At 43.5% G+C, this 27,706-nt stretch overlaps 1 protein-coding gene across 5 annotated transcripts in view; it reads right to left on the minus strand.

Annotated features, from left to right (window-relative positions):
* LRRK1 (leucine rich repeat kinase 1) overlaps nt 1-27,706 on the minus strand; it is a 149,119-nt gene that overhangs the window by 50,190 nt on the left and 71,223 nt on the right. For all 5 annotated transcript variants that reach the window (XM_075896927.1, XM_075896928.1, XM_014576607.3 and 2 more), the window contains 10 exons: nt 24,896-25,008; nt 21,665-21,738; nt 15,622-15,751; nt 14,929-15,041; nt 13,485-13,699; nt 12,212-12,376; nt 10,752-10,924; nt 7,274-7,394; nt 6,406-6,565; nt 4,626-4,902 (listed from right to left, as the gene is read on the minus strand). In XM_075896927.1, the coding sequence (XP_075753042.1) occupies nt 4,626-4,902; nt 6,406-6,565; nt 7,274-7,394; nt 10,752-10,924; nt 12,212-12,376; nt 13,485-13,699; nt 14,929-15,041; nt 15,622-15,751; nt 21,665-21,738; nt 24,896-25,008 (1,541 nt within the window). The remainder of the gene's footprint in view (nt 1-4,625; nt 4,903-6,405; nt 6,566-7,273; nt 7,395-10,751; nt 10,925-12,211; nt 12,377-13,484; nt 13,700-14,928; nt 15,042-15,621; nt 15,752-21,664; nt 21,739-24,895; nt 25,009-27,706) is intronic.

Below are 27,706 nucleotides of genomic sequence, written 5' to 3' on the forward strand. Positions count from 1 at the left end.
GGTTGTTGATCTTGAAGAGAAAACCACGCACAGGTTATTATTTAGGTAAATTACAATTTTCAATTATTGCTCTAGCAAGGGTCTTGAAAGAAACAAATGGTGTGCAATGTCCTTGAAAACAGGTCTCTGGTTTTTGATACTTGCTAATAATATATTTCAAACCAGACACATACCACTACAACAAATATATTAACGGACATACATTTTAAAGGACTCTCAGCTCAGCCTCAACTTTTGTACTTAGTCAACTGTATGTGCAAAATTATGCACATGAACGACAAGATTTGATGGGAGTTAGACATCAAAATACATGATTTGTAGTCATAATCAAGCAGCTAAGCAGTTAGCTAAATTCTATCAATGGAGCACTGTGCAAGTTCTTTTTATTCTTTGAATGTGGGAGCAAAATTATGGGTTTACCGGGAGAAGATTCTTCTAAAAATGTAGCTCCACAGGGTTAATGAACAAATAGATGAATGACTCAACCAAGCCAGCAAGGTGTCAGTGGCAAACGTGGGAACACAACAAAGTAATCTTGTGTCAAAGTCCCACACTCTGGTCACTAGATCACAATTCTTCTTTTGTACTTAAAGCCATAGAGCATGCCTACACAGAAGTGTTATTTCAGAATATCTGTCGTTATTCCGAAATAACAAAGAGCACGTCTACATAGGGAGCCATTATTTCAAAATAACGATGACATGGAGGACTTCTTACTCCAACTCCTGTAACCCTCATTTCACAAGGGGTAAGAGAAGTCAAAGGAAGAATGTTCTTCCTTCGGCTTCCCACTGTGTAGAGAGTGCCAAAAGCCACAGTGAGCTATTCTGACTTCAGCTACACAATTGACATTGGTGAAGTCGCGTAGCTTAATTTGACTTTTGCCCTGCTGTGTAGATGTGCCCATAGTGTCCTGAAAAGGTCACTATTAAAATAATCAGTACAGAAAGCTAGATATCGCCAGACAGCAGCCCATCTTAAGGACATATTTTTGTCTATAATCAATATAATGTATGATAACATTTTATATGACAAGATTAATCATCCTACAAAGCATCTTTGGAATTTAAAGCAGTAACCTCGGTTTCTTCAATTTGTAAACTGAAAACTAAAGGTAAGGCTTTCAGCCTTAATTTAACAACCAAGACAAGCCTGAGCTACATATATATTAGGCAGAGTGAATTCAAACATATCAAACTAAAAGCTCTTGTTCTATAAAACTACTGAACACACCTCGTGACAGCCAATAAATTTGCCTCGGCATATCTAAAAAAGTGTCTAGGAATGTAAGAAATAAGAACGCCAATGAGGCCTGCTGGACCAAAACCATAGAATGGTTTAGAATACAAACAGAGATTCAACACTGCGTTTGAACAGCAGCCAATGCAAATCTTGAAAATATGTGAAATGTATCCCTGTCCACCCCTCTCAGTGTGTAAACTGGCAGCTGCTTTCTCTGCCAAATGCAGGGTGTGTAAAGCCCTATCAAGCAATCTAGACAACAATTGCAAAGGCCCAATCACAAATAACTCCTCCGGTCTGCCAGGCACACAAATTAAAGCAATCTGTTGTAGCAACTCTCCATCAATGGTGGGAAGGGTATTGTAACCAAGAAGCTTAGATGACTCCAAGTAGATTGGTTAAAGTATAAAATAACAATCTATTTCCTTACTATTGAGCCAGGGATAATGTAATTGCCTTTGAGAAAAAATGGCAGATAGTGACAAAGAGTCAGGAAGGCATTTGCGATTAAGCAGAAACATTATTGCTTTATCTGCGTTAAGCCTGAGAAAATTTGCTGGCAACCAGGACCGGGTAACTGACAGCTACAAGGACAGTATTGAGAATGCAGCTCTTGTAGCAGCATTCAGAATTCCTGCGGGGTTTAGAATGATGAAGCAGGGCTAGAGCGGAAGAGCTAGGGAATGACATACAATGCTGTACTAAAAAGGCAATATGGTTACCTATTAATTCAACAGACAATCGACAAAGAGAAAAGAAAAATAGTGGGGAGGACAAGGGAATGGGAATGGGATTCAGTAACTTTGAAATGAACGTGGCCCCCATGTCAAATTCCTAGTGCAACAAGGATGAAGATCTAGCAATGAGCTTTATAATCTATTATATATTTTGAAGAGTTTGTGGATTTGTTTGTGCTAAATCAAGTCATACCTCCCTATTAGCAACACATACCAATTTTGCATAAACAATCCTGCCAATTAAATTAGCTGAATGAACTATTTCTTACATCGGAATATACTAGGTGAAAGGTTTAAATATTTTTGGTTTTAATAAGAAAAAAGTCATATTATTATGATTAGAATTCATAACAAAAATTGCTAACAAATTAAAACTGAGTTGCCTATTCAACTGTCATTTTAGTGCAAAGAAAATTTTGACTGTTACAAATCACAAAATAATTCAAATTAATTACGGAAAGAGTAATGGAAGCTTTATGAGTTTCTGATTCAAATTTACTATGTATGGTAATTATTCAATAACATTAATAATGTTTGAAGTTGAACTCCTACAAATTTAAAACTGCTTTCTTACTTTCCTTCTGGAAGCACATCAATAAAAAATTCTACGACATATGTATATTTCATTTCTTCAATTTTCCTATAAGTGTAATCTACGCAAAATGACTCTGCCCGATCAATGACGGGCCTCACCCGCTAATAAGAACTAAAAGTTGTCACTTAAGATATGCTTTCTTGTGGTCACTGAACTGATGATGTTTAACTCTTGTTCTCGGGGCTGACATGATCACCAACATTTGGAAGCAATTTGTCCCCAACGCAATACTAGTGGAATCCTAAAATTCTCCACATTGCTCTGGAGCACGGATCATCTGTTCTAATCAGATGGTCTCTATTTCCCATAAGGCAGCCATTGGTAGAACTCTGAGCTTGTCTACATGGGAACAGGAGATGTAATTTCCAGCTCAGTCACACATACTTTGCATACTAAAATTACCAGCATAGCTATAGCTGCTAGTGCCTCAGGTATGTACCTAAAGGTTCAGGTGGGATTGTATACAAAGTGACTAGCGCATCTGGCTGCCCATGCTGTTACAGCGACATTGCTATTTTTAATGTGCTAAAATCAAAGCCAGCATAGTCTATCCATGCTGGAAATTACACCTCCAGTGCCAGTGTGGACTTAAGTACCGACTCTGAAGATACTCTGGGACTCAAGTACCCACAGAAAAAAAAGGAGTTGCTTAGCACCCCTGAGCCACAGCTGTTTGGTGGGGCCACCGATCAGCTGTTTGGAAGCTAACAGGAGGCACTCAAGGCAGGGTGAAGAGCAGTGAGTGGGAGGTGGATGGAGGCTTCTGGGGACAGGGTGGAGCAGAGATTGGAAAAGACAGCGTGGGGACAAGGCCTCAAAGATAGAGCAGTGTTGGAGCACCCACCCAGAAAAATCAAAGTCAGTGCCTGTGAGAATAGACACTATTAATCTTTGCCATCTTCTGTTACAACTATTGGATGTAGTCTGGCACTCTGATGGGGAGACTTTCTTCATTATGCCAGCTAATCGTAGTGAGACAAGTTGGTGAAACAGTCTCTACTTTTGGACCAACTTCTGTTGGTGTAAGGTGCAAACTTTTAAGTCTATGCACACCTATTCTTTGGGTCTGCATAGCTCAAAGGCTTGGCTCGTCCACTAACAAGAATACAGTAACTCACCTGCTTCTGTCTCTCACATCCTGGGATGCAGGAGGCTACAATTCTGCAAACAACTATGGAAGCTTCCTCCAGTGACATGACTGGCTAATATTCACTGCTTAAATAACCATTTGCTCTCCTTCTGGCTTAGCCATCACCAATGATCATTACTAAGGCTGCATTTATGTAAGAGGTCATGGTAGTTATGGAGTCTAGAGATCTCCTGACGTTTTCTGCTTGAGCCCCAGGAGTCATGGATTTGGCAGTGTAGAAGCTGTAGAAACCATTTCATATTTAGCTAGAAGCCATCTTGTATAACAAAAACCATTTCAGCTTTTCTCTCAAGCACGTAGACCAAAGTGAACTTTCTGTCACCCCGTGAGAAGAGGCCTATAGGATGGGCTATTGGTATGTGTTAATTGGGTTGGTTGGGACAGGAGATGTACTCCCTCGTACCTGTCCGCCATCTTGTTGATAAGGCTTTGTTTTTCCAAGTTTAATTGAGGATTTCTGTAATTGGATGCCCTGACGTCAAACTGTTTGGCTAAGGGTATAAAGATACTAGGATTGATTGTATTAGCAGCCTTACTGGGCCTGGCTTTGCTGGGACCACGTTTGGCTCATGCTGTGCTTTATTAATTAATAAAGCTGTTTGTTAGCTGCCTAAACAGCTGTTTGTTAGCTGCCTTCAACAGCAGCAAATGGGGCCCCAACAGGTTTCCAATGACAGGATATGGCTGTGTCAGGGGCCCTCCTTGAGGCTCCAGTGACATGGGGGAGCCCCAGAGCTTCAGACCACCACTGGGGGGGCGGGGAGAACCACAAAGCCACAACAACGAAAGTCGCAGATAGGTCACGGTGTTTGTGAGCTTTAGTTTATTGCCCATGACCTGTTTGTGCCTTTTATTAAAAGTAATTGTGATAAAATTTCAACTTTAATCATTACCAACATACCTGTTATTGGCTACTGGTAGTGCAATTTCAAATTTGGCCAGAAACTGGAAATATTGTTCTTCGGTTTGTTCAGTAAACCCTGTCCCAATTAACAACAATCTGAAATCCTCTGCTTTGATCACTCCATTCTTAGCAATAGACTTTGAGCCCTTAATATTAAATATTCTCTGAAGACATTCTGATAACCATACTGGATCAAGGAAATAGAGGTTTCTCAGTCCATGGCTGGTGTCTGGGAAATGCAGCAGTGTTCCTGTTTCTATAAGGAAACTGATGGCTGTAAAACAACAACAACAACAACAAAAACAGAAGAGCAAGATATCAAGTTATGAAACCATACTAAAGACAGCAGATCAGAAGAAAGCCTTGATCACTTTACCCAGACAAGGAACATACCAGAAACATGCCAGCATGCAGTCAACAACCAACAAAGAGCATTTACACGCAGAGGCTACAGCAGCTAACTAGATCTCATTTCTTATAATCACAAATACATCTTTATTGTCTGCAAGATAAAAGTTTTCAGGCTACACTGAACTCTTCTTTAGGTTTCTGCCCAACCCAGGCCCTAATACTGCCATTCTCCCGGAGGCAGAGTTCCCTCTGGTAGGAATACTGCTCAAATAAGGACTGAAGCCCTGATCCCTCATACTTGAAACCCAAGACAGGTTTCATATAATATGTCAATGTTCATTTCTGCAGGAGTGGTTGAGACGGAGCCATAGCACATGTGCAGACAAAGGGATGGTACTTTAAACTAGCTGCACACACAATACAGAAGTGGATTTCAAACGACAGGTTGCGACCCAGGACTGGGTGGTGGAATGCAAGGCACCGGGTCTCATTGCTGCAGAGTGACCAGGGGAAGGGGTGCTAAACCAGGCTTCCTGCCTGTCCGGGCACTGCAGATTGTGCTGTGCCCCAGATGTGGCCAGCAGTAGGTCCGGCTCCTAGGCAGGGAGGCTGGGGGCTCTGCACAATGCCCTGAGCACCGAGTTTGCATTGCCATTGGTCAGTTCCCAGATAATGGGAGATGGGGGGAAGGGCTGGTGCTGCACATGAGAGGAGTGTGCAGAGATGCTTGCGTACCTCTGCCTATGAGTCACATCCCTGCTGTGCCGGGACTCTGGAGATAAGCCCATGTGCAAATCTCAAGCATCAACTCCCTGCCCCAGCCTTGAGCCCACTCCTACACCCCAAACCTCTCATCCCTGACCCCACCCCAGAGCCTGCCCATGCCCTTCACCCCACCTCCCTGAGCCAGCCCAGAACCTCCTCCGAAACCCTGAATCTCTCTGCCTCATGCCCCAACCCATCATCCCTGGCCTCACCCCGGAGCCCACAACTGCAGATGGAGCTCATGACTCTCTTGCACCCCAAATCACTCATTTCTACTCCCACCCCAGAGCCTGCACTCTAGTCAAAAGAGACAATTACATTGGGTTGTGGGCATCAACATTTTTTGTCAACTGGGTTGCGAGAAAAAAAGTTTGAAGACTAGTGCTCTACAGAGTATTTTAGACTGGCAACAGAATGGCTGTCACTCAGATAGGGAAGGTCTTTTTAATGACAGGAGATGGAATGTGATTTGATTCTAGGGACCTGGACCTCTTAGGACATTGATTTCACTACCCATGGAGGTTACAAATCAGCTGAACAGAAATCTGCACAAACAGAATCTTTTAAAGCAACTATCTGAACAGCAGCTACTTTCATTCTCATAGTATTTGTAAATCCCAGGACTATCTTCCAAGCAATTACTGTGCTCCCGGGGACGTACCAACTTGCAAGTCTTCATAGTCTTTGATATCATTTCCAGGGTTTTGCTCTACTATTTGCTCTATCTGTTTGTCCGTTAGATACTGCACATCATCACTCTGTCTTCTTTTCTGTTGTTCTGCTAAGATGGCTTCTTGGAGACTAAGGTAACTTCTTGGTATCTGTAGGTCACACCGGAAAAATAGCACAACCAGTTCTAAATAGCAATCATGCTACTCAACAGTTAGGTTCAAAGACATATTTCAGAAGCAAGCTTACGAATTTGTTTTCCAAAATCAAATAACTTACAACAGTGAGGACCAACCTATGCTAGTGAGTGGGCCACATGAGTGGCCCTCCTTCATCTCCATGGGCCGCAAGACTGTCCAAGATGGTCTCCTGGGATAGGTTACTTTTGCTAACCATGCTTGCATACCTCAAATTTGTGGGGTATGCCGAATTAAACATAGCAGCACTTTGACTGGATGCAGAAGGAGCAGACAGCTCTCACAGTCAACGTTGTGTGTGATCAGCACACATCTGACTTCACCTACCCTTGCATGTCACTTTAGTAATACAGTAGAAAAAATTATGCAGATAGAAACCAGCAACGGAAAACCAAATGTTTCATGGTCCACACATAGAAACTTGAGGGGCTGCATATGGCCCTTGATTTGCCCACCCTGACTGATGTTTGTGTTTTCTTGTTATCTTGTTGTTTTAAGGCTGCTGATACATTGTACATATTTTCTATAGCTATAATAAAAACAAAAAACAACAACAACAAAAACCCCTCAGAATCAAACATAAAAGCCACTTGCTACCTGAAAAATAAAACAAAAAATAACCTGAGTTTGCTATGATTCTCATTAGAAAAAATAAACATTCACCAATCTTGCTGCAAGCTTCTGTGAGCAAATAGAGCTGCCGACATCCTTCATGTTACAAGTAACTTGAAATATCAGCTGGCGGAGCCCATCGAGGCCTTCTAGGGTCTTACATGATAGTTCGCTGCAAATGAAAACCAGGGCAAAGGCTTGTGAGACATTGATGCAGGCTGTGATTGTTCCTGCAGGGCTTTTCCACACTGCAATTAAACATCTGCCGCTGGCACAGCACAACTTGGGCTCAGGCTACAGGGCTGTAAAATTGCAGAGTAGATGTCTGGGCTTAGGCTGGAGAACCAGCTCTGGGACCCTGAGATACCGTTGGGTCCAAGAGCCTGGGCTTCAGACCAAACCTGAACTTGGACACAACAATTTGACAGCTCTGCAGCCCATAAAAACGGCCGTACTAGGTCAGACCAAAGGTCCATCTAGCCCTGTAGCCTGTCTGCCGACAGTGGCCAGCACCAGGTGCCCCAGAGAGGGTGGACCGAAGACAATGATCAAGTGATTTGTCTCGTGCCATCCCTCTCCAGACTCTGACAAACAAAGGCCAGGGACACCATTCCTACACCTGGTTAATAGCCTTTTATGGACCTAACCTCCATGAATTTATCTAGCTTCTCTTTAAAAGCCCAAATGCAAGTCCGTGGACATGGGCCAGCAGCTGTTAATTGCTGTACAGATAGACCCTTAATCTCACCATTTCTTTACCTGCTTTTGGAATGTCTAATTTCCAGTGCCCGAATAAATGGGGTAGGAAGTGGGGAGGGTGGTCTCAATGAGAATCCTCGGTTTTGAGAAAGAGTACCGAAGGAATCGGAGAAAAAAAGACACTTTGGCCCTGATTTTGGCCTTCCCAGCTCCATCCATTGTGCACTGTTCAGGGGAACCAAGTGCCCTTCCTCAGGGGAATGCCCTGGAGGCATAAAACCAATGTATCTAACTCTTCACCATCTACTCTCTTCCCCTGCATAGGCAATGCTCTGGGATGGGCCGGGAGTAGGAAGTGGTGTGGCTGGAGAGAGCAGGAAGAGGTGTTGGCAGTCCATAGGGGTCCGTTCTTGTCAAACTGGTTCTGCCAGTCTCAGGTTCAAGGAGACAGAATGGTGGCTAAGGGCTGCCTTTCCCTCAGGCTGTGTTCAGGTGCGTGGACTCCATTTCATGCCAGATCCCTACAACTACAAGCCAGCCTTCTTCTCACAGCTAGGAAACGCTCGTCTTCCTATCACGCTCTTCCTGACCTCCTTGTGTGCGACACGGGAGCCCGCCCCTTCCGCTTCTCCCCATAAAGATTCTTTCTTACCGATTCCACACCTGGTGAGGGAGGGCGGAAGGGGAAGAGACTTACTTTAAAGGAGTATCCTGTATTTTAAACCCTGTCCGTTGACGGGTGGGGGCTGGCGGATGGGAAACAGTATGCAGCTCACACAGCCGGGCGTTGAATGAATGGCGGATAAGAGTGCTTTTGTCTGACCCGCACAAAGCCTTTCTGAAACGACTCTGGCTGTCCCTAGCAGTGCTCAGAGCCATGTTCCTGCCAGCTCCAGGTGAATGATGGCGAATGAATGAAATAGTTTGGGTGGGGGTGGGGGTGGGGGAAGGAAGTAGTCGCAGTCTCTCCAGCTGAGAGGAAATGAATGAGGAACGTTGGACTGGACTCTGGAGGCTGACAGGAGCGGGGAGCAGATTGTGCTGGGCAGAGTTTGAGAAAGAATGTTAATGAGAGGGCAGGGGCAGGGTGAAGGGAGCTCCCCTCAGAGAGAGGTGTGGGGAGGGGGGCTGCTTTATGGCAAGAGAAGGGCTGTAATGAGCAGGACGTGATGGCCCCATGGCATTGTGCAGCACCATTGCATTCAGTGATATGCTGTTACTGCAGCTAGGAAACGCAGTGCCTGTTGCACGCGGATCAAGGGAGGCTTTGTGAGTGTGAGCTCTCTGCCAGGCTAGGAGCGAGGCCCGATACCAAGCATCAAGTGGTTTTCCTGGCTTGGGCAAGGTGGATACGGGAGGTGAGGAAGCTCAGTGCAGTGTCTGTTTACGAAGCCGAAAGCTCCATTCTGACAGCAGGTGCAGAGTGTGAGCGGCCAGTGCAGCAGCCTGCCCCCATTTCCCAGGTGTAGGCATTTCGCATCAGCCCTTGGGCTTAGTCAGCTGTGGAACTTACAGCTGGGAGGGGTCAGTGACAGCCTGTCTCAGCACACTGCTCACATGCTGGGAAACTTAAATCCTCTTTTCAGTTTCCCAGCCCCGGGATGCTGCCTTCCCCATGTGCGCTCTTACGCCAGGCAGCCGTGAGACAGCTGAGCTGAACTCCCTGACCTGACTATATAATGTGCAGTTGTAGACTTTCTAAAATAAAAAAATGATAGATTGCAAGCCCTCTGGGGCCAGAACCGGCTTTCTGTTCTGGGTTTGTTCAGCACCGAGCACAGGTAATAAGCGGCCTGAAAGCTGTACCTAGTTCTCCAGGATTAGCTCCTGGTGGACCACTGGGTGCTTTATTTACCTGCACGTCTGCAGATACGGCCACTTACAGCTCCCATTGGCTGTGGCGTGTCATTCCCGGCCAATGGGAGTTGTGGTGGCCTGACCCACGTTGCTTCCCGTAGCTCCCATTGGCTGGAAACAGCAGACCACTGCCAATGGGAGCTATGAGCGGCTGTACCTGCAGATGGGAAGATAGATAAAGTATGTAATAATAGTGCTGTAAAGTTATAATGGCATTTACCTTGCAACTAGTACAAATCCCATCAATATATTGCTAATCTGCAGTATTAACGCTTAGGTCTTACAGAGCAGTAGCCATATTTATATTCAAGTGTTTGCAACATTAACCACTTAATGGCTACAATTCCCTTGTGAGTTAGTTTATAAACTTTATCCTTATTTTACTTAGAGGGAAAATGAGGTGCAATGACGGCAGTGTGAGTGATCTGCCCAAGATCACAGCTGTGACTAGCACAAAGAGTCCCAGCTCTTAGATGCATTATCAGACCTCTATAGCAGGGGTGGGGAACTTTTTTGGGTCGGGGGCTGCTGATCCACAGAGAAATCAGTCGGGGGCTGCACATAAGTGAGAAGCAAAGTGAGAAGCCCCTGACTAAGGAGACAGACACTCCCCACATTCCCCTCGCACACCAGAGCCTAGGGGGGCCCAGCCTAGTAGATTTTGTGTGCTGCAGCCCTGGGGGTAGGTGGCAGGGGGGCTGGAGAGCTAGTGCGGGCTCCCCAATGCTGAGTTCTGGGGGCCGGATCCAGGCGAGCCGGGGGCCACATCTAACCCCCGGCCTGAGGTTCCCCACCCGTGCTCTATAACATGCTGTACTACTTTCTAACTATAGCAAACATCCAAAATACAGATGAAGCACAAAACTAATGAAGTTTTAGATTTATTGTGTTGCCAAGGAAACAAAAAATCTATAAAAGCAACTTCCATCTAGGGGCGATAAAGACACAGCGACCTAAGGGATATCGTACTTACTGTAAGTGCTTGAATGTGATATCTGGAAAGCCAGTTGCTCTTGATCCAGAGGGAGAGCGACACAGAGCCAGGACATATGCTCTCAGAGTTGCTATCCTCTCTACACGAAATTTAGTTTCAATAAGGTCAAGGTGTGTTCCTACCACTAACACAACAGAATTTGGGGCTTTGGCCTGAAAGAAAAAACAAGGACCCTGATTTGCACCCAGGCTACGTAATGTACAGAACTGACAAGTGAGCAGATGTCAATGAATACATTTCATCAAAAGTCAATGGAATCGCTTAGAGGTAAGTGGAAAAGATTCTGAATTCAACCCCTGAATCCAAACAACTTTGAGCTTGGGGAAAATGAAGTTTTAGAAATTGTGTTCCTAGCCCCATTCTCAGGATACATCCACACTACAATTATGGATGTCTGCTGTCAAGCAGACATACGAGGTCTGCCTTTACTCTAGCTAGCTCAGGTACTAGAGCAGTGAAGCTGCACTAGTACATTCTTCAGCATGGGTTTTACAAGCCTCCTAGAACTTTGGGTAATTATGTACGTGCCGCAACAGTTTCACTGCTCTGGTACCAGAACTAGCTCAATTAAAGCTAGTTTAGATATGTCTACATAAGCTACAATCATACCCCATGGTTGCAGTGAAACCACTCTCTGTTATAGTGTTAACTCAGGCTACATCTAACTACAGCGAGATTGATGCTCTGAGATCAATCCACCAGCAGTCAATTCAGTGGGTCTAGTGAAGACCTGCCAAACCGACCGCAAACTGCTCCCCTGTCTACCCTGGATGAGAAGAGTAAGGAAAGTTGACGGGAGAGTTTCTCCTGTCAACTCCCTGCAGCGGAGACCCTGTGATAACTCCACCTAAGGTATGATGACTCCAGCTATATAATTCAAGTAGCTGGAGTTGCATCCCCTTAAGTCAACTTTCTGCTGTAGTGACAATGTAGCATCAAGCTCTGATCCCAACACCACTGAAGACTGAATCTCAACTCTGTAGTCAGATCCAGCTTTACAAAGTGGAATGGAATTCAGCCAGGGAGAGCACTGGACACCAACAATATCTGCACTAAAAATGTTAAAACATAACATCACTGGGCCAGAAGAATAGAATACATGTGACTAACCAGCACAAGACAGAAACTGCTTAGAAGTCCCCTCAAACCAAACTGTGACTAGGCACTAATTCCATAATGAGTATCTGCAGCAATGGCTTAGTCTGGATATGCAAATGAGCTTTTGTTTTACTCTCTGATATGCATATAAGGTGAATGTAAACCATTAAATACAGTGACTCATCTATAGTAGAATGGCAATTTATATCCCAAGAGCAACATACAATTCACACATCACAGAGGTTATAAAGGAGGTTCTAAATGACCTAAAACATACCCACTGATGGGTAGAGTTACTACTAAAAAATAAATAAATCCCACAACTCAAAGTGACTTCTTACCTCAATGTTCAGCAACCAGAATTGAAGGTTTGCAACAGCCTCTTCCCCAAGTGCCAAGTTCCATACAACTATATACAATGCTTTATCCGTGAAGAAACACTGATTGACAGTAGACATACTTGCTGGGCCTCCAATATCCCAGACATTGAATTCCACTGAATCAATCTACTTAGACAAAGAAAAGTGGTCAAATAAAATAATTACAGAGAGTCATGGGGAGAGAACAGCTGAAATCTAAACAGAGACCTGGGTGTTCGCATAACACATGACACCAGAACGGCATTGATGTTGCAACTGTGCCTCAGGGAAATCAAAATCAACGCCTAATTATTAAATGTGGCTGCCACTTCCACTCAGGAAATCAGAACTAATCACTTGCTGCTAAGACAATAATGGCGCCATTGATACTGGTTAATCTCCAGCTAATGCTCCAGCACAAACAAAAGACTGATTCTGAGCCATGCAATTCACTGGCTCGGGAATAAGAACTGTTTCCATCCTTGACTGTGGCATATTAAATACGCTTGCTACAGCTAGTTAGCCAAGAGAGAGCTGCGGGAGAGGGAAGCCTCCTGCAGAAACCATTTTCATTCCACAGAAGGTATGTCTACACCTGGAGCTGGATGCGTAAGCTCTGCTTAAAGCCCTGATTGGCCTGGGGAGTGGCGGGGCCTCCGTGGACCGGATCAACTTGCCCACCCCTGGAATAAAGGGATGCTTTAAAGAGGGGAGAGAGCACAAGCCAAAGAGCAAATTAGAAGAAAGAGTCTTAAGCTGTACTAAGAAAAACAATTTTAACTACAGTGTAAGAATGTAGACACAAGGACACCCAAGCAAGTTGCCAAAGAAGGCAGTGAGTCACAAGAGTAAATTTCCACCATCTAGTCTGGTCTGACTTAGGGTACGTCTACACAGTAGCGCATACCTTGAAATAAGCTACGCAATTTGTGACACTTATTTTGAAATTTGGCGCTGTCTTCACAGCACTTATTTCAAAATAAATCGCTATTCCGCTGGCTTCCTTAATCCTCGTACAACAAGGTTTACAGGAAGTCGGAGTAAGAAGCCCGTTATTTCAAATTTATTTCGCAATGCATAACGTTATTTCAGAATAATGGACGTTATTCTGAAATAACTCTGCTGTGTAGACATACCCTTAGGGATAGTAAAGTCGATTTAGCACTGTTTTAAGGGATAGACTACATGACCCTCTGGAGATCCTTCCTGTCCCAAACCATTCTACATTAGCAAAAAATCTCTGACCATCATTCACCTTTGCTTTGAGTCCAGCTGGTTTCTGAAGCTCCCATTTTGTTGTCCGTATGGTGGCATCACTGTGCATCAGCTGTGGTGCTTTCCCTGTCTGCAAGATCTCTATAAGTGTTGACTTTCCCTGCCGTGGAGGACCCACAATAATCATCTTCATTAACTTGCATTTTTCTGCTTTGCGCAGCTGTGCCCGCAAGTATGCTAATATTGTTTTAGGGCCTATTGGGAAAAATGGTGGACATATTATCCTGTGGTTAGCAATTGTGAAAATGTACATCAGAGCTATTTAAAATCTAGTGCAGCAGGCATGCCAGGAGAATAAGTACGGTCACGGTGGTATCTCTTGATTGAAAGGGCTCAGTGACTAAACAGCAGGAAAGGACAGACCTGATCCCAATGAAAGGTCAACACAGCAAGAATCTTGCGATGGGCCAGTATCAAGAAGAGAAAATAGTTTTGTTTTCAATTCTTCAGAAGCTCAAAGGAAATGGAAAACACTAATGCAGCATTGGCAAACACTCAGTACATTCCTATACTGTCATGTTTCTGGTTAAAACTGGGTTTAGACAACAGCATTTTATTTTAGGAGAAATCATTCCCTTATAACTTCATTTCTATAGGAGTTTTTTTTTTTTAATAAAAGCTTATTCTATTGTAATTGGTCCAAAACATTACAGCTTACAATAATGCTACTCTGAAGGCATTATTACAAAATACTGTAGAAGAGGGTAGTCAAAATATTATAAACTATTTACAATCATATAAAGTCTGCCATAAAAATCCTCTAGCATAATGCATTGACAACAAAACACTGTATTTACAGATCACAAAAATCTATCTCGAACTGAACCAGTTGTTGGTGTTTAGCACTGATGGTTGAACAGGGGCAAGCAGAAATTTCCTAAGGTGCAGGCCTCGAACCAGAAGAGGTGTAGGAGGCAGCATGAGGAGATGGTGCGCACAGGGTTCTGGGAAACAGGGAGCCAGATCCAGGGAGAGAGGACACTCCCACATTAGGCCAAATAGGCGACTGACAGGTTCATTTGCTACTTCTTCCCCATCTACAAAGTCTGGCCTTAGATGAGGGAGATGCCGGATGAGATTACTTCCTTTTTAGCCTCTCACTGAAGAGATCAGAACCAGCCCAGATCTCTTCCCACCTTCCCTCCCATCAGAGAGACCAGAACTCTTCCCATGTCCCCTCTTTCCACTGGAGAGACCAGAAGACATTGTGAATTTCTGAAAACATCTATGGCCAAGGGAGTGCCTGAGCACCTTGCTTGTTGTGTCCTGGGTTGATTTTGCACAGCGTGCACATAGCTCCCTATGCATTTCCTTATGCAGACACAAATAGTTGTTTCCTATTCAAGATGATTTATAAAAAAGCAATTCTGATTATCTGTTCAAAGAGATGCATTTATTAAAATATGCGTAGAATAACGACTTACCCTCCTTTCTGATATCTGCAGGAACGTTGCTAATATTTAGTTCCTCAATATCCAGCTGCCACAGATTAGCCAGCTGTCCAAGTTCTGGAGGCAGCTCTCGGATACCAGGATTACTGTTGGAAAATAAATAAATCCAACAACAACTGGGCTCTGTAAGTACATAGCTACCTTGGACAGTTGGGATTAGCATCCAGGCACAGCACCATCCATTTCTGTGCTCAGCCCATTAGAACACCTTCCTTACCCTAGGGTTTAAAAAATTAAAATCTCCTCTTTAATTATACAAATCAATGGGCCCAATCCTACGAGGTGCTGAGTGCCTTCAACTCCCTCTGATTTCAAACGGGCTCATCTCCTGCTGTTCGACTCTACGGTTACACCTCCCTTCGGAAATTGGGCTTGAGCAGAAACTAGTGCATCAAAAAGGGGAGCCTAACTGCAGTAGCATGGGGCAGTGGCAAAGCTGGATACGTACCCACGGGGTCATGGTGAAGGGGTTGCACCGGGGGATGCTAACCTGTGCTGCTGCCAGTGTTACCATGTCTACACTACTACTTTTAATGTGCTAGCTGAATGGGAGCTACCCAAGCTGGGAACCACATCCTCAGCCTATAGTGTAGATGTAGCCTAAGAGAGAAGGTTGGTCGTCAAAGCAGCAGAGTAAAAATGTAGCTTTTCATGGCATGTACTTACTTCCCTAAATAAAGTTCTGTCAGGCCTTTCAGATGGCAAATGGACTGTGGGACAGTGTCCAGCTGATTGTCATTTAGATAAAGGACTTCCAGAGAGTCACTCAGGAATGCTGGCAACTCCAAGAAGGCACCTGAAATAACATGAAAGAAAATAAAAAGCTCAGAGCCGTGGAGTCCGACCAGTTCCGAAACAGTAGCCAGTGGCTATAGCGAACTACTCACATTCAACCGGACGGATAGCCACACTCAACTGCCACGTGTGGTTAGTGGCTAGCGTGTTGGACACCACAGGCTCAGGGGAAAGCAAGCATACTTGCCACAAGGCTCTGGACCAGTGGTTCTCATCTTATTTACCAGTGTGGGCTGCTCTTTGTGTTATGCGGGGTTCATCCACACGATACAGATACTACCTGTACAACCCTGAGGATGTGACATTAGGGATATTGGAGTATAATTGTTTAAACAGGTAACAGAGGCAGCAGCTTGGGGTGGCAGCTGGCTCTCCAGCAGTGGGGTGGCCGACAGAAGCCAGTATATGCAGGGAGCCGGCTTTTACAATCACAGTACAGTTAGATTTTGTGGGAAGGTGCAAATCCCCAGTTTACAGAGATGTTCTATTTGTGGAGCACTTCAATGAGGCAGAGTATCTCCATGGGACTGTGTCTGGAAGAACATTTAATTTGTCTTCCTTGGTGTAGCAGCATGTTTTCTCTTGTGTCTGGGCAGATGCATCACAGTCCAAGCAATGACATCCATACCCAATCCAACCCACCTCTTGCATGCAAGGAGCACAAGCATTGGGAAGTTAGTTTCCTGCACTCTCACCAGCACAGACAAAATGTGGCCCCAATACAATCTGGTAATGGCATGTGGGTAACTCAGTAAGACTTCAGTGTAAGCAGAGAATCAGGTCAATTTGTGCAATTAACTCTCCACACAGTGACCACAGTGGACAGATGAGATGATGGAGGCCCTCATCACAGGTAACAATAAAGGTAAGGTTCACTCAAGGACCCCAGATGGAGGCACAGAAGATGCAGCATTGATCTGGAAAGATGCTGCACACAGAGCCATTTCAGATGGGCAACCAGTGAATGACAGAATGGTCTGAGCAAGATTTCAGGCACACCCAGGTTTTGCATATCCTGGCTCTATGCCCTTGCCAGACAGGGTTCCAGCTCTGGGCCCTAGGCCCTTGTCTCCCAGAGTTCCAGCCACTGGCCTCACTGTTGTCTTCCAGCCGTGGATCCTGCTTGGCTGCCATGCCCATGAGACAGGTCTTGGCTGCCAGCTCTGAGTCCTGCTCACTTTCTGGCCCTGCCATCAAGCCCCACATGCCAAGCGCAGACAGAGGTAAGGGGAGGTGCAGCAAAAGTACACCCACTCCAAAAAGTATTCCTGCGCCTCTGGCAGCAACCCTCAATAGACTTAGAAAATGCTACAGACAGCAAACTTAGAGACCAACAAGCTGATCTTCACCCAAATCTACTTTGCGGAGAACAGCTCTTCCTCTTGAGAAATATCATAGAGCAACACAATAAATGGCAGCTGCAAGCAGTCCTGTATGTTTGGATTTCCAAAAAAACATTTGACAGAGTCAACAGAGAATTGTTGTGACTGAAAATATAAATCGATGTAGTCTGTAGCAAAATCATTAAAATGATTAAAAATGCATATGAGAATGCTCAGTATACAGAAAAGATAAACCTGGAACTTATGGAAAGTTTAATGTTAAACAGTGTCAGGAAAGATTATATCTTGTCCCCCACTCTTGTATGGAGTCTCTCTGGACTTTGTTATGTGACAATATGGAATCAGGCATTGCATGGATAGATGGCGGGCTTGGCGGCTTTAGACTTTATAGGTGACAACTGTCTTGTAAATAAATCTGTCAAAGATATGCAGAAAAAGGCAGATAGTCTTGCTTATTCTACCATGCAAATAGGTCTTATTATGAATAAATCAAAGATGAAGGTTATGCAAATTAACGTACCTATCAAATGATTTTATCTACCTGAAAGGTGAAGCCTTGTAAACCATTAATAAATTTGCTCATCAGGGCACCATCATTCATGATACCTTGGGTGACTGTGTTTGATGTAAAATCCAGAATAAGTAAAGCAATCGAGGTATTTATGAAATTTAATACAGTAGGGAAGTCCAATGTGTTTAGCAAAACCACCAAAATTAATAATGAGAAGCAACACGTACTATGGAGTACAGCCCTAGAAAAATGCTAAGTCTGTCCAAGCCAAATCAAACAGCTTTCAGTGTAGGTATCTGCACAGAATATGAAATGTAAAATGGATTGATAAAATAAATAACACAAAAGTCCTAGCTCCAACAAGGCAAGCAGTAGTGGGGGAAATGGACACATTTCGGACATGCTTCATCATAGGCTTTCTAAACAGGCATTTCTTTGATGACCATATGGCAAGAGATAGACCTAGAGGCACAGTCCGTAGCACTACAATGGCTGAAGCAGCCCTGTTACATCTGAATATAGAAGACATGCAGGAACGAACCCAGAATAGGCATGACTGGTGCAGTTAGACTTGTGCCTTGTGCACCTGATGGTGCAGGGAGAGTGAAGAGTGGGCAGATGAGAAAATACAGGCCCTCGTCACAGGCATGATGAGCACTCCTGCTTCCTCAAGACCACTACAGTTACGATTTCTTTAAGATGTTCTTCCTCAAATATCATTCTTAAAAATGGGAAATGCACCTAATGCTGGTCCCAGAACAGAAAAGAAAATGGCAAACATTGTCTTTAAAAAAAAATACTTCCAGCTTTAATATTAACAGCAGTTAGGCTCTGTTCTAGGACTGGTAAAGGCCGAAATAGCTTGTAAAAGATGGTGAGTTCTTTATGACCCTTAACGACCCTAAGGTTCTTTAAGACTGTTATATTAGTGGGACCATTTATGGGATGGGGCAATGTGAACTAGGGCATCACACATGACCCAGTTTTTTTAAGGAAAAGGAGTTTCCAAATTTTTTTAAATGGACATCAGGTCCACTCTTGGGTCCAGTTCAGTCATTTTTCAACTCACTGTGAATGAAAGCTTTTTTGTGTTTATTGGGCCCCTTCAGAATAGATGGAATCACAGCAGAACTGCTTAATACACGAAGAGGGGATGACATGAAATTTCCACTATGCCTTTTCAATTTGGCATAGGAGAGGAAACATACCCGAGAAAGAATGGACAGCTATAGACTGACAGATTCTGCCCACGCTGGAGACACTGGGGACACACACCAAAAATAGCAGCAACACTCCCAATTAATTTCCTAGCTCTAGATAGAAAAGAGCATACTATGTTAGAACCAGGCTCGAGGTGTTTATGAATTGTAATTATTTATTCATGAATTATGTATGACTTTTCTGGCTTGAGTTTGGATTTTCAGTTAAAAAAAATGCCCATCCTAAAAATATTTTTGGATGAGTTAACTACACAAATGCAACCACAGGCATATGCAAGAAGTTATTCTGAGCTTTATCAGCCTAGTGTACTGAGGACCCCTAAATCATCCTCTGTAAATAATTTCCTAGACATGAGTCAACAGCGTACGTGGTGAAATTATATTAAATATAGGGAGCTTTTTGTAAGAAACTGATGCATTCTGACTCCTGTCTTCTGTAAATGTCCTTTAAATGCCTGGTCACGTCCTCTGGTCTCACCAGGCTGCACATGGGACAGAAGAAGCTAGCAGACAAAGGGCATTTTACTCCATCTTTGTGGCTGTCCAATCCTGGCGCCAACCAGAGAGTTGGTTTGGCCTGTGGCCCAAGTTAAGTCACACACCCAGATACCCACGTATCAAAGGAGACATTCAAGCGAGGGCTTGTCAGAGAGCAATGGTGCTCAGGCTATACCTCCTTTCACTAGGCCTTACCATTTTGCTGGAGGAAGGGGTTGTTGGTAAGACTGGGCTGTGCTGGCTCTACTTTGCTTGGGGATTCCCACTGCACAAGGCTTACGCAGGTAGCTGGTGAAACTGGCATTACATCCCTTGCCACGGTCAGAGCAGCACAAAGGAGCTATGTCAGGGCTAAAGATCTGGCCCTCCGGCTCTGGCACCTTCTTGCTGTAACATTCATGTTTTGTATTTCGACATCACACGCACCAATCTTTTTTGCTGAGGTCCTTCCCCATTTGCAGCTGATTGGTGCATTGGCCTCACCTAGCCCAAAATGATAAATGCCCCTTTCTTATCTCCTTGCTCCATGACTTGACACAAGTGCTCCCATATCTCCTACCACGTCTCCTCACCTCTTCTTTTCTAGCTCTCTTCTTTTCACACCAGTTAGCAAAGAAGATGGGCACTGACTGGAGTAGCAGGAATTGGGGGCGGAGGGTTGGTAACAAAAGCCAGGACAGGTCTCTGGCTCAAAGCAGCCCTGGGATTAGTTCTCTGATCACTCAGCTGCTGCTGTAATAGCTTTACGGAACAGACACGATGTCCCTAATGCTGACAAACACTTTAGAACAAAGGTTCAGGGTGACGTTCCCATGTGTTTTATATTCAGGATTAATGTCACAGCACTTCCATTTCCGGGTAATTCCTGCTATTTCTCTTTTCGTTTTTAATGAAATAAAAGAAAATCCTATGTACAACAGAGATTTCTTTTCCTTATATGGACACGCATGTTACATGCTGGACAGCAGCTCCCACCTCCACAGAAAGGAAATTTTGCAAATTTCAAGGTTCCATAGAATTTAAAAGTTAGAAAGAACCAATAGATCCCCCAGTATGACCTCCAGTTTATCACAAGCCATTACATTTTCCCCGGTAACCCTGTATTGAGCCCAATAACTGGATTAGAACAAAACATTTCAGTTGCTGTAACATTAAATTTTTGCGTGCCACAGACAGAGAACAAGAGAAACCAAATTACCACTAGTGCCTGAGTGCTGATTAGGTGAGAGATGCCCCGGTGATTTCAGCAAGTGATCCAAGCCCCACGCTGCAGAGGAAAGCAAAAACCCTCAAGATTTCTGCCAATTCCTGCCTGACCCCAAACTAGTGTTCAGTATGAACATGTGCGCAAGGCCTAGGAGCCAGGCTTGCAGAAAGAACACAGGTCTACCTGTCTGGTGTCCTGCCGTCTGCTGTGGCCAATCCCTGATACATCACAGGAGGCCAAACCCCACTCAGAATATATGTGAGCAATGGTGCACCAGAGGAAAAACTCCTTCCTGACCCTGACCAGCTGATGCATGAGACTTTATTATATTCTTTGCCTTGATGCAGATTTGCAAGGGTCAGGGGGGTGTTGATTGTTAGGCTTCTGCTCAGTCTATGAGCCATGAGGGAAGGGAACAAATAGACGGATCCATTAACAATGCAGTGGGGTGAGACCCTATGGCTTGCGGACTATTCTCATTCAGGACAATGTTAACTGTCACCACAAAACCTAAATACTGTTCTGTTCTGTGCAACTCCCTAGAGATATGCTAAAATATACTGTCCCCAAGGGCGAATGCAGCACATAAAAGCTCTGAGTGGCCTAAAATAAAAACAAGCAAACTAAAAGAAAAGCAACTTAATCTCACAGAGATAAGGGATCAGTGTAGCTATCTTCAAATGGTCTTTTGATCTTTATGGGATTTCACAGATGGTAATCCAGAAAATCTCCCTCCCAACATTTGGCAATCAAAGAGGTAAAGGGTAAAACCCATCTTGCAAGTTCAGCCACTAGTTTTATGGCCCGGGCTCAGAGGACACACGACCTAGAGTGACTGGCTTCTCAAGCATTGCAGTAATTTGGACATAGAGAGGGAGGGGTAGCTCGGTGAGAGAAGCAGGCTTCACCGATTCTTTAGCCATTTGTGCAGGTGGGACAGGCCACTTCTTCAGTGATTTGCACGCTGAACGCATTTCCTATTTTATGTAATGTCACTGCACTAAAAGCCACAGCTGTGCTTACTCCGACCTTTCATCTGCCCGACTCCAAGAGGTTTCCTGTACCCTTGGTTTTGCAATTCACCTGGCGCCATTGACCATCTCTTTCCCAGGAGACAGGTCACCTCATACTGTACCTGCCTCTGTGCCTCGCACTCTGCTTCTTGTGGTAAAAAGGGAAATCCGCTTTGTTTTAAACCCCTCCTCGCTCCTGCAGATGAAACAAAAGGCACATAGCAAGGCTTGGGAAAGACAAAGCCACACTGGGGTCATTTACGAGACTTCATACTGTTATGAGTACAACCTGTGGGAGCTCAGTACCAAGGGTGGCAGGTACGCTAGGTGGGGGAAGGCACTGCCTTCGCAAACCGCCAGCCTGGCCCGGCCCAGACTCTGCTCCCAGAACACCTACTATAGGTGTACTAGGGATGGAGTGTTGCTGCCCCCAAGCACCCGCCTGCTCTCTCTGTACTCTAGGCCGGGGAGACTGCGGCTGCGCACCACCCGCCCTCCCTGTGTTTCGGGGCTGGGAAGGCTGGGACAGCAGGCCCCCACACCTCTCCATGGTGCTGGGCGGCAGGCGGTCCTTGGCTCCCATGGGGGAGGGATCTGATCAGAAGGGGTGGGACTGTAGGCAGGGGCTTGCCTCCCTTAGCCCTAGCTTCACCTCAGCAGCTTGTACAAGGCTTTATATTGTCAGAGCACAGCCTTTGCTGGTTCCCATTCACATGGACGTGGGAGATGGGTTTGAGCTGCACAGCTCAGCAGCAGTTCTGAACACACCAATTGCCTGGTTTTTGGTGAAGACTCAGCTCTGCCATTCAGCATATTAGCCTAGTTCTGGGGCATTATTTTGACTCCATCTGGGAAATGCACACTTGACTTTGTGTTTTCTTTACTGGCATCAAGACTCAGGAGTTTGTCAAAGAGCAAACTGAACAAGCTGCATAAGAGATTCTAGAAAAGAGCACGGAACAACTTGCTATTTCCTGTTACAGCTAGCGCTCCTCTGACAGGATGACCTATGATTCTAAGGCACTGATATATCCTTGCTTATTGACACTGACCATGCAGAATACTGGCAGGGCAGATGATAACGAACCTCGCAAAGATGCTGGGCATGCATCCAAATAAGGTAGATAAAAGTTTGATGCACTTACTTGCGCTACCGGAGAAAGGGACACGCCTGCAAGTCTGAATATCAAACATCCTTTTGATGTTTTCTAAATGGTTAAAATATCATCCCTAATTTTTGTTTTCTAACTAGCCAAAGTCATTAGTCTGGCTATGGGATGTTATATTTTAATTAAAAAGTTTTTTTTACATTTTCCAAAACACGTACTTCCATGAAAATCTAAAAGTTTAAGCCCAGATAAAATGCTTATGGTTAAAACATGCTCCCTACAAATATTTGCATTGGTAAACCACTCAGAGCAAAGCATATTCACAGAATCACAGGACTGGAAGGAATCTTGAGAGATTATCTAGTCCAGCTAATGAAAGCTAAGAGATTGTGCTGGGGGTGGGCCCAGAGCACTGAGCCCCCACCCCACTGGCACATGGCTCTCAGAGAACACATGGCCCCTGCACCTGGCCACTTTGAGAGGTGCAAGGGACGCAGAAGGCAGGGAGCCTATCTGAGGGTCCTTCTGGGCTGCAGGACTGATCTGGCCTTTGAGCAGTATTTTGCCAGCCCATGATCTAGATCATCCCTTACAGGTGTTTGTCTAACTTGCTCTTAAAAATCTGCAATTATGGAGATTCCACAACCTCCCTAGGCAATTTATTCCAGTGGTTATCCACCCTGACAAACAGTTTTGCCTAATGTCCAATCTAAACTGCCTTTGCTGCAATTTAAGCCCATTGATTCTTGTCCTATTAGAGGCCAAGAAGAACAATTTTTCTCCCTCCTTGTAACAACCTTTTATGTACTTGAAAACTGTTATCGTGTCCCCTCTGTCTTCTCTTTTCCAGATTAAACAGACCCAAATCTTTCAATCTTGCCTCACAGGTCATGTTTTCTAGACCTTTAATCATTTGTGTTGTTGTTCCCTGGACATTTGTCCACACCTTTCCTGAAATATGGCACCTAGAACAGGACACAATACTTCAGCTAAGGCTTAATCAGCAGCAAGCTGATTGGAAGAATTACGTCTCAAATCTTATTTACAACACTCCAGTTGATGCTTCCCAGAATGATGTTTGCTTTTTTTTAAAACAGTGTTATACTGTTGATTCATATTTATCTTGTGGTCCACTATGGCCCCAGATTTCTTTCTGCAGCACTCCTTCCTAGGCAACCATTTTTTATTTTGTATGTGTGCAACTGATTGTTCCTTGATAACTGGAGTATTTTGCATTTGTCCTTAATGAATTTCATCCTACTTACCTGAAACCATTTTGTCCAGTTTGTACAGATCATTTTGAATTTTAATCCTATCCTTCAAAGCTCTTGCAACCCCACTTAACTTGGTATCATCTGCAAACTTATGTTCTAGATTTTATTACCACTCATAATTATTCACTCATGAAATAATGATGTGAGCAGTACCCAAAAAAACTATTATTAACATTTCTTCAATGCCACAGGTATACAAGATACTTTGGAGATGTAAAAGATGATGTGAGCAAAGCTATATGGATAACTATCTTACTATATATTTTAGAAATGTGATTCTGTCTGTCTTTGAGTTTGTTTGTGCAAGAACTCTTCTTAAACAGTAAGAGCTAGGACCACCAAATTTGGTATGCAGCTTCCTCTTCTAACTTAAAACAAGGTAAGAATTTGGTTGTGCCAGGACAATGGGATGTGCCCAAAATTTGACTCTCTCATAAAATACAAAAGGGAGGGGATGTGGTAGAAGGTTCAGTTATAATGTAGAATGACTACAGGGAGGCAGCAAGGGGCCAGAGATGGGGTCTGGGATAGCTCTAACCTCATTGGGCCAGCAGGGGACAGGGTCGGAGAAAGGGACAGCTATCTGCTATATATTTCAGGGAGTTTGTATGTGTATCCGTTTGTCTGTCTGTACCCCTCCCCCACATGTGCCTACTGCAGCTGCTATGGACAGACACTTCTCTCCTGGCCACAAGCTGCTGCAATGACAGAGGGCTGGGGTTGTCCTCTCTCCCTGCGACAGCCTACATAATGAACCCCTCATTCCTAGCCCCACTCTAAAAACAATGATTTTAAATAAAGAAAAACAAAACTTGTCTGAGTTAAGGTCTTGAGCAACGCCAGGTAAATCTTCTAGTATGCTACATATAGGGAATTAATCTAGAGAGTCTATAAAAGCATTGACATATTCTACAACATGTAAAGGTTTAGTTTAAATGTTAGCTGTGACACAATTAAAAGGAACACTTACTTCCCAAGCTGATTCTTGGAAAGATCTAGTGATTTAAGTTGCCGGCAGGTCCACTTATCTTGAGAAGGCAACGAAACTAACTGATTTCCCAAAAGCTTCAGTGACACCAGCACCTGAAAAAGGAATAGGGAGCAATCCATTAAACACACAGAAAGAGGTTTGAAAAAGCAAAACTGCTTAAACAACAGGAAACTTAAGAAAGCACTTCTTTTTAAACAAAGATTCTAACTACCTATCATATAAATATTTCTCTCCAATACATGCATCTCCTTGTACAAAGCAATGTAACTTTTAGCCCAACATAATTATTGGCTTATTTGCTGAACGATTCAACTAGAAATTCCAAATACTGGTTTTTGTGTTAATGAAACAGTCCCATGTAGAAAAAAGATCAGTTTAATATGCATACTATGCCATATGTTTGTTTTAAGTGTTGCATATGTTTGTGAACTAAGAAATAATTGGGTCCTCTCCTACTAATTCATATTTCAGACTATATATTCTCTTGTATAAATCCAAAATGTGAAATGTGTGCTACCCAAACAGTAGAAACTGCACATATTTTTGTTGCATGAAGTTTAGATGATTAAATGTGTATTTAATTTTTTTTTCACCGTTTAGACTATTGCTTTACTCTTTGCCTGAACTCAGGTTGGAGACTGAAACTGAACAGATCAGTTTCACTTGCTTGTTCTCATGCACTAGGTAACACCACAGAAATATGGAAAAATTCCAAATACCACAGAGTTTAAATACAACCAACCTCTTGCAAATTTAAAATTGACAAAAATAAATTTATGCTCAATTTTGTACACCTCCCTACTCTCCCATCTTGCTTTATAAATAAATCTGAAGCTAAAACCATTTGACAGTGTCCCATTAACACAAGTGCATATTTTCATTGTTCTCAAAATAGTAAAGCAAGAGGACAATATTCAAAGGCACTATGAAGTGCTTTTAAAAGCTGGATAAGAAGATAATACTTGAAATATGGAAAATTTGGGATGAGAGGTTCTCCCATGACAAATTTCAACTTTTCATTAAAAAATGTTTTGGCTTAAAATTTAAATTTTTGGGAAGGGGGGGGGGAGGTTGCCACAATGCTTTTGGTTTTTCAACATACTGGTGTTTTCCATGAAAATATTCATTTTTATCAAAGTCCCAATTTTCCATAGAAAAACAATTTTTGATTGAAAATTTAATCTAGTCCTAGCCAATACATCCCGTGGTGTGATCTGAGATAAGCAGATTTTTAACGTAGTAATGCCAAACTCTCTCTGGCATAACTCCACTGAAGTTAGTGTAATATAACCAAAGTCAATGGAGTTAGGTCAGAAGAGAATTTGGCCGTAGGTATTTTAGACACCATTTATGTTCCATATGCCATTAAGGTTCTGTGTAAATGGGGCAGAACACAGGTTATGCTGAAATGGTGTGGCAAGTATTATTCAAGTCACATTAACACTGTCACATAAAGTGAGACTGTTTCTCTACTATGTGCTTAAATTGAAGAATAAGAAATCTGAGTGGGACCAGGGTAGCAGACTATCGTCAAGTGAGTAGGTTGGCATTTAATGTGCAACATGCACAGGGATGGGACAGGGTCACACCAAAGCTCTGACATAGAGAAGTAACATAAATATAGATAGCTGTGAAATATTAGAGAAGGCCATTGGAAGAGAACCGGTGAAGAAACATGCTGAGTCAATTTAAATGCTGGAATGGAACGATGACACAGACTTCCAGAGAAGTATAGACAAACTAAGCATGCAACCTTTCCCCTTTCCCACTCACAAATTTTGTCAAAATCATTGTACATTTGGAATCAACCTCAGTTTGACAAGAAGAATCTGTTTCTACCCAACTCTTCTTGTGCCAAATGCCCTGCAGGTATCACCACACATTTCAAGAATTGTGACTGTCCAAGGGCAGGCTTTCAGGTGGGTGGAGTGCTGTCAAAAGTGAGAAATGGTAATTTCCTTCTCTCTTCTGCCACAACACACAATAGGAGAACTGTCATATAGTTTAAAACAGAGTGGAAAAAACCACTGTCATTTAATTATGACAAGGGTTGCATGAATCAACTTGTAAAGGATCTGGAAAACATGACACAATTACTTTGCATATGTGCCTTGGAGAAAGGTTCCTGATCTTTCTCCAGGAGCAGAGAAGTGAGCCATGACTTGGAAAAATACCATCTTCTTTGAAAAAGGGGAACAGCCAGGGCCGCATTATGACTTTTGTGGGCCCTAGGCACTTTTGCCTTCATGGGCCCCTTTCTCCATAAAAAAAAATATTAAAAATTATATTTTACGACTGAGTTGGTATAAAGACGAATATATTCCAGGCTTGATTATATTCGTCTTTATACCAGCACAGTTGAAAAACATTTTCTTCGACCCTAAAAGTTCATTTTTTTCCTTCTCATATTAAAAGAAATTAAAACATTTTTGTGGGCCCCTAAAAGTATTGCGGGCCCTAGGCACTGTGCCTACTGTGCCTAATGGATGTCGGCCCTGGGAATAGCCTCTACAGCAAAACAAACAAGCACTCTAGTTTTCACCTTGTGCAGGAATATCTGTGCTGCACACGGAATCACAGAACATCAGCTGGTTTGCCGTTCTCATGTCACAAATGAACAATTATGTATCTAAAGCAAAATGCAGGACAATGTAGCACTTTAAAGACTAACAAGATGGTTTTGTCCTGCATTTTGCTTCAGCTACCCCAGACTAACACGGCTACATTTCTATCACAATTATGTATCTAAATATTCTTTCCCATGAGCTAGATTGGGACTTTAGGATCGGC

This window comes from Pelodiscus sinensis, chromosome 14 (genome assembly GCF_049634645.1).
Source record: "Pelodiscus sinensis isolate JC-2024 chromosome 14, ASM4963464v1, whole genome shotgun sequence".
Lineage (NCBI taxonomy): Eukaryota > Metazoa > Chordata > Testudines > Trionychidae > Pelodiscus > Pelodiscus sinensis.